Source organism: Mercenaria mercenaria, chromosome 6 (assembly GCF_021730395.1).
Source record: "Mercenaria mercenaria strain notata chromosome 6, MADL_Memer_1, whole genome shotgun sequence".
NCBI classification, from domain to species: domain Eukaryota; kingdom Metazoa; phylum Mollusca; class Bivalvia; order Venerida; family Veneridae; genus Mercenaria; species Mercenaria mercenaria.
In genome coordinates, this window is record NC_069366.1 from 69,529,173 (window position 1) to 69,537,298 (window position 8,126).

Sequence of the window (8,126 nt, forward strand, 5' to 3'; positions counted from 1 at the left end):
AGCTAAGCGGTGTTGATGGCGTGGATGATAAAGTTACCAGTGACCCTATGTCAGGTACCGCATTCATGACTAATGTACTTCAATATAAAAAGGCTAGAGTAGATAATTACGAAATAGTAGATAAGAGTAGTACTAGTAGTTTAGCAATAAAAGACCACATTCAACAACTGGTAGACGCTAACGCTATAGAAAACGGAGGAAAGGAGTCGTTGGGGCCAAGTTTCGACCAGATAGTCAAGGGCAGAGATGAACCTAAGGAAAAGACTGAAGACGACAGCTACGGCGAACAAGGTAGATACAATGAAAAAATACATGGTCAAGTACGGTAAGACAGATCAATTTGATTTATTAAGAGAGATTATGGCAACAGGTGACGAAGAAGAACTACAAGAGTGGAGGACTTTGTCCTTAGCAAACAACTTCCCGGCAATAAAACATCAAGCCCTCAATGAGTACATGATCGAGAGGCAATCAAAAGGTAATACGTACATTAGCAAATTCATTGCAGAATGCCCAGCGATAGAAGGAACAGTAAGCGAGTCTAAGACAGCAGAGATATTGAAGAAATGGTGTAAATTACAGAATATTCAGGTAGGAGATTTTGTTTTGAAATTGTTCGCAGTACTCAGCCAGGCATATCCGAAACTTAATTGTTTCATGCTCCAAGGCGCCAGTAATGCGGGAAAAACTTACTGGTCATCCTGTTTAACACCCTTTCCTGATGTAATTGGACAGACAGTTCAATCTGCAGACTTTGCATACCAAATGTGTGTGAACAGGGAAATCATTGTTATTCCAGAGCTCAACCTGGTCAAGCCAGATCAGGTTGAGGAGTCCAAAAAGGTCTTCGAAGGGATCCCGACCCTCGTCAACATCAAAAATAAGGAGCCAAACATCCTTCAAAGAACTCCAGTGTTTCTGACCTGTAACACTCCTCCATGGTCGAACTTTACGTCTGAGGCCGAGCGTTTCAGAACCGTATGTTCGCATTTCCCAATCTAGTTAAGGCAGAGTTCCTCAAAGACGAGGGCTCACCCGACCCACGCCTATTTCAGACGTTATTTCACCATGTTCAAGAAAAAATGGTAAATAACAGTCCACACTGGCCTATGGATCAGGATGAAAAGGAGTGGAAATACTTTTGCCAGTCCATTGAGGAAAAAATCAAAGAGATAATCACATCAGGTCAAACAACATTTGAGGACATGTTAAATGACTCACTGTTATCAGATAGGTTCAAGTATTTCATAACCAAACCCTATGAGAAATTCAAAGTAGATCGCCTCAATGCTCATGCAGATGCAAGAGTAACCTGTTCAGATGACCGTATACAATCAGCAATATACGGTTGGTTAAAAGCTCTAATTTCACCCTCAGCCAATGATTATTACTTCAGGTTCACTGATATAAACAAACCAGTAATAATCAGTTCAATGACCAATGAAGAATATACCGCAGATGACTTAGATGAAATGGATTACAGGTCAATGAGGAATGGTTACTTCCACATTAAGAGAGTACTTCTCAAAATACAGAACTGGCCAATCCGCCCGATATTTGCAAATCCAGAATATAACATGAAGTGTTATATGCACATTCTGTTATCCAACCTCGCAACAAAATTATCAGGCATTCTTGAAAATGGAAGACTGATATAAGGTAGCAATCCATGTTCGCAGGAAATCCAAGAAAAAACACAAAACCCAACCCCAAATAAGAGGGCCAGGTCACCCAGTATCGAATTAACGCCAGAAAAGTCAAAACAGGGAGAGGACATGTTACCCAGACCTAGAGCAAGACGTAGGCGCCCACTTCAATACATAACTAACATCTTTGGATGCGTTAAGAAAAACAAGTCACCAATCAAGCAGGCTGCGCCAATTTTAATTCCAGACTCTCCTGACTTGTTTATTGTGGAAACTCCCAATAACTCAGTCCATGAAGATATGGAGTCACAGACAGAAGAAGTTATTATCACAGAAGTTGAGATCCATCAAGTTCCAAACCCAGCAGGAGACAACGCATCCCAAGAAATCTATACAGCGAGACCATTGGTCCCTTATAGCCAATCTAGTGAATCAAGCCAAGAGAGTGAACTACACTTCCATTTGACACCAACACCCATCACATACTCACAAGACAGCGAAGACGATAAGATTGAACCAAGCCAAATGCCCCCACGACGACTGAAATCAGCCAGTACGCAAGTGTTATGTGAAAGCCAGAGTAGCGAGATAGATAGTTATGCAGAATTGTCAGGTAAAAATAGTGAGAGTAGCCAGAAATCAGTAGAAAGTAATCAAGATAGCAGTAGCCCTATAGGAAGCTCGAACGACAGTAGGTTTCCCCCTCAAAGGTCACCATTTGACTCCTCTGACAGTAGATTAAATAGAACACATAGTGGTAGCAATAGTACAACTGACTACTTTACCAGGACTGATAATAGTAGTAATGACACGACAGACTTTTTCAATTCACAAGCAAAAAGTACTGACCTTGAGAACAGTGACTGCGTCATTATCTCAAGTAGCGAGACTGTTAATACAGTAAACAGTGATGATCCATTCGGGTCACCATTGTATTATTCCACGCCGAAACAATCAGTCAGTTCTGATTCATCAATCCTTATCCCACCCAATGCTCCAAAAAGAAAAAAAAAACAGGAGAAGGATCATTAACTGGTCGCCCGATTCCTCTCAGAGTGAACATGAATTTAGCCAACCAGGCAATCAGGAACAAGCATATAATAGTGCAGAATGGAGAAATTCATTAGAAAGACAACAATAACTCAGTCAAGACGACATTAAGTCAATCTACAGCTACGAGCAGATGAGATACGATTCTTCACAGGATGAAATGATGCAGAAACCCCTAAAAAACATTAAAGGAACATTAAATTACGAAATTGGTTCAGATGAGGAGAGTTTCAACAATAAAGTGTCAAAGAAGCCCATTGACACCCCAGATGGCAAAAAAAGCCAAACAGACAGTGAAAATTCAAGAACATTATGTAATTGTTTTTGTGTTTTAAATATAAAAGGGAATAAAATAAAAGAAGTAAATAAATAATTAAATAAAACAAAGTTAAATTTTACAAAGTGTTAATTTTATTTACCTATGGTACTGAGAAATAAGTAACATTAAAAAAAGAGGTCTTGAGATTACCCCTTAAGGGTAGTCTCAAGACCTTTTTTTATCACCGATTTTTTTTTTGGCGGGAAAATTTTGGCGCACTTTCTGATAGGTTTTGGCCAGATTAGTGAGAGGACAATCTAACAAGGTGTCTCCTCTGCACGTTAGACCTCTTTTCCGGAAAAACAAATTCACACCAGGTAACAGTACAAATTTCTTGGGGTCCATGCCGGTCATCTTTGTGTCTCACCAGCTGGTCCGTCGTATCATACGTAATCTTGCACTGCTTGAAACGCAGGACAGATCCGCTTGATGACCGTTTAGACATTCTGGAAATAAAGGAAAAATGGTCAAACTCAATAAGCGCATGCAATTTTAATTAAGTGCATAAATTTATTTAAATCATAAATGTAGCATTTACTATGTCGACTGGTTCGAGTTTCTGACATAATTATACTCTTCCATTGCTGCCACCAAATTCTGTAGACCCTACCCCCGCGATACTGTACTTGGTGGGGTAACTGTTAAATACACAGACCTTTGTTCAAAGGGCTGTTGTGTCCTAATATGAATGTGTTCTGTCAATTAGGCAAAAGTTATGGCAAATTTTAACATTTTTTTTATAATTAAAGGTCGTATCAAGGTTGAGGTCACATAAAATTAGGCCAGCCTGAAGGTCTTGTTTAAAATGTGTCCAAATTTAAATGAGATCTGTCAAGTAATGCGAAAATAAGGGCAAATTTTAACTTTTGACATTGGAAGTCAAGGTCATAAAAAGGCCAAGGTCATATAAAAAATAGGTCCGTAGGAAGCTCTTGTCCTAAGGGTTGTTGTGTCCAAATATGAATGAAATCCGTCATATAATGAATAGGTTAAAAAATATATTCATAGATATAAGTCCATGTGAAACAGGGTGGTCCAATTAAGACCCCAGCGACATAATGAAAAACTTTGGTAGAGGTCCATTACATGATACTGCAAACAAAATATTTATTTTTGGTTCATTAATTCATTTGCTACTTGTAATTTTGTTTTGTTACATGGTACTTTTGTTATATCAGCGAATAATCCACATGGCATTCTACCTGAGTCGAAATCGTATGATCTTGTGAATGTTTCACCTGATTTCCATGGTACTTTTGTTATATAAAAATGTAAAGAACACTATGAATAATGTAAAACATATCTAAAAGCATCCATGTAAAAATGTAAAGCATATCTAAAAGCAATAATGTAAAAATTTATGTACGTGTGTGTTAAAAATCAGCTGCAAACATAATAATTATGTAAGATGTAAATAAAAATAAGAAGTGTTAGATCTTTTGATATATTCCTATCTGCTTTAAAAACGATAAAATATTTCCAACTGAAACGTTGTCAAATAATTCTCTCAAAGATTGAACGTCATAATATGTACTGCGTTGTGTAGCAAAGTCCACACAGTCGATTAAAATGTGTTTAATAGTTAGCGGTGTTTGACATGGTACACATTCAGCCTCCCCAAAGGCACACACGATCAACACACGCACAAGGACAAAACAAATACAGGAACAGAGTGGGGCACCGCCTTGGATTGGTCAGTGGCAAAACCACCATTGAGGAGTTTAATCCGGTTTATGGAGGAGGCGGGGAACCCTATACCGAATGTGGCTGAACGGTCCACAATATACAAGCCAACACCCTTAGAAGACCTACATCAGGTAGGCTACAGGGTGCCACCTACAGAGCATTCGGTTGCAACAGCGGGCATAACTTGCAACACAGACCAGCCAGTGATCGAGGCAGTAAAACCAACGGCCGACCGGACCAAAACAACAAGAATATCCAACAGGGAAAGCCACGTTCCAATAAACGCAGCATCCCCAAAGGCTCACACGATCAACACACGCACACCACACACAAGGACACAGTGGGGCACCGCCTTGGATTGGTCAGTGGCAAAACCACCATTGAGGAGTTAATCCGGTTTATGGTGCACCTAACCCTGACCACAGACCAGTTTGATACTCTCGAAGACCAGACGACGATTCCAGAAGACCTTGAGGATTTTTTTTATCAAGAATAGACTGGCTCGAGACAACAGGACCACTTAGGACGACACCAACAACACGACTTGACCCTCTACCTAACCTGTAGTTGGACTGGACTTTTCCCAACCCAGGACTGTTAAGGCCGGTTAGGTACGAGGAGGCGACTACGAACCCACAGGACGTGCCATAAGGAAACGACACATCGGAAAGATCAGCAGCCGACGACACTAGACATTTCCGTAGCAAAAGGTTTTAGCTTAAGTTCTAGTATTAAGGAAATACCCCTTGACCCTCGACATGACGGACAGACATCATAGTTTCAGACTTTTCCTGGACCGAGACGTAACGAGACTACGGTCATTGACGGAATGGACGCACGACAGAGGCCAGAGTTTCCGCCCTGGAAGGTGAGGGTGCATGCTAGGTCTGCGCTTGACCCTAGACTTTTGTTTAGCGATGCAATCTCAGACTTCTTGACGGGAGCTAGGGCCAGACTTGCGGCACAGCACAGACATGATGGACTTCGACGAGCTGGGTCAGACGATCTGGACGTGTCCTTCGAGGCACAGGGCTGAACTGTTACCCGGCTGGAAAAGGTCACACTGCCAGACAGACGGACACTGACTACGTACGACATGTACTTTGTCAGACGAGTTTCGTGTCAGTCGCACATCTCGGACACAGACAAACGAACAGATTGAGACTGAGGCTCCTTTTTTCTGACATTTTTTGTATTTATTTATTTTATTTTGTTGGGTTTAACGTCGCACCGACGCAATTATAGGTCATATGGCGACTTTGGGGACTCTATGATAAGCAGTTTTTAAATCCTACCAGGACTGAACTGTTTTGATATCTGTCTTCTGGCCTGTTTCGTCGGGCCCTTAAAGGTGTTTCTCTTGTTGCTCTGTCTTCTGAAAAGGCATCGAGTACATACGTTTTTGGTTCTAAAGGCTTGCTTTTTATATATTTATACACGAGCATTTCTGTGTTTTACATGCCATGCCTTTTTGTTTCCATTACGTGTGTTAGAGATTCACCTGGAGGGGATTATTTTTATTTACACTGTCCCGTGTCTTTGGAACATGGTGGGGGTAAGAATGAGGTTGGGTGCGCACCATAAATCGGTTTAAGCTCCCCAGTGATGTTTTTGCCACTGACCGTTCCAAGGCGGTGCCCCACTGTGTTTCTTTGTTCGTTTTGTCCTCGTGTGTTGGCTTTGTGTGTGTGCGCGTGTATGTGTATGTGTGTTTGTGGTGTGCACGTCTGCGTGCTGTAGGTTTCGCTTTGGGCAGGCTGGGATTTTGGTACGTGGCAATCCCTGTTTGATATTTGTCTTTGTTTTTTTTTGATGGTGGAGGAAGTCCCCAGGTGCCCCTCCGTGCATTATTGTATCACGAGCGGGCACCTGGGTAGAATCATCGATCTTCCGTAAGCCTGCTGGATGGCTTCCTCACATGAAGAATTCAACTCCCCGAGTGAGGCACATTTTGTACGACTTTAAATCTGTTACTAGTAAACTAGTGTTTTCAAGAAATACTATTGTTACCACATTTTTAGTAAATTTTTGGTATCAGCATTCAGTACGGTAACTGTTGGTTAAAGGTTGAATTTTTGGTCTTATTAACCTCTGATATAATGAAGTCAAAAGTATATCCCTGGTATTTAAAAATTTTATAAATGAAAACAAAAATCTGGAAAGTAGATCCCCCGGAAGAACCGAGAACAAAAAAAAACAAAGACAAATATCAAACTGGGAATGCCACGCACCAAAAACGCAGCCTCCTCAAAACGAAACCCACAGCACGCAGACGCGTGCACCACACACACAGCCAACACATTAGGACAAAACGAACAAACAAAGGAACACACACACACACACACAAAGCCAACACATCAGGACAAAACGAACAAACAAAGGAACACAGTGGGGCACCGCCTTGGAACGGTCAGTGGCAAAAACACCACTGGGGAGCTTAAACCGGTTTATGGTGCGCAAGGCAAACACGGCGAAAACTGCAGACTCGGTTCCACTGAGTCCGCCCACGAGCAGCAACGGAAAACGCAACACCGCCCACGCCCCTAGCAGCATTCAATTTTCAAATTTAAGTTGGCTGAAATCAATGACCCCGAAAGACCAGAAAATATAACAATACTGAGATGAAAAACAAAGACAAATATCAAACAGGGAATGCCACGCATCAAAAACGCAGCCTCCCCGAAACGAAACCTACAGCACGCAGACGTGCACACCACCCGCACACACACACATACACAATGCCAACACAATAGGACAAAACGAACAAACAAAGGAACATAGTGGGGCACCGCCTTGGAACGGTCAGTGGCAAAAACACCACTGGGGAGTTAAACCGGTTTATGGTGCGCACCCAACCTCACTCTTACCCTCCCTGCCCCCCACCATGTTCCAAAGACACGGGACAGTGTAAATAAAAGTAATCCCCTCCAGGTAAATCTCTAACACACGTAATGGAAACAAAAAGGCATGACATGTAAAAAAACAAAGACAAATATCAAACAGGGAATGCCACGTACCAAAAACGCAGCCTCCACAAAACGAAACCTACAGCACGCAGACGTGCACACCACAAACACACACACATACACGCGCGCACACACAAATAAAATCTGAAAAGTAGATCCCTCGGAAGCACCGAGAACAAGGCAAACAGTGAAAATTGCAGACTCGGTTTGGTTGAGTCTGTTCATGAGCAGTAATGGAAAATGCAACACTGCCCACGCCCCCTAGCACCGGCTTAAGCAGTATTCAATCTTCAAATCTAAATGAGTTGAAATCAATGATGCCGAAGGACCAGAAAATATAACAACACTGAGATGAAGTCGGGGCGACATGAGAACATAACGAACAAACAAAGGAACACAGTGGGGCACCGCCTTGGAACGGTCAGTGGCAAAAACACCACTGAAGAGCTTAAACCGGTT

General features: G+C 41.9%; 1 protein-coding gene across 1 annotated transcript; it reads left to right on the forward strand.

Moving 5' to 3' along the window:
- Positions 1-1,775: 1,775 nt before the first annotated feature.
- Positions 1,776-2,678, forward strand: LOC123550429 (dentin sialophosphoprotein-like). Its single transcript, XM_045338859.2, has one exon. It carries the CDS (start codon positions 1,776-1,778, stop codon positions 2,676-2,678), a length of 903 nt encoding a protein of 300 aa, XP_045194794.2.
- Positions 2,679-8,126: the final 5,448 nt, after the last annotated feature.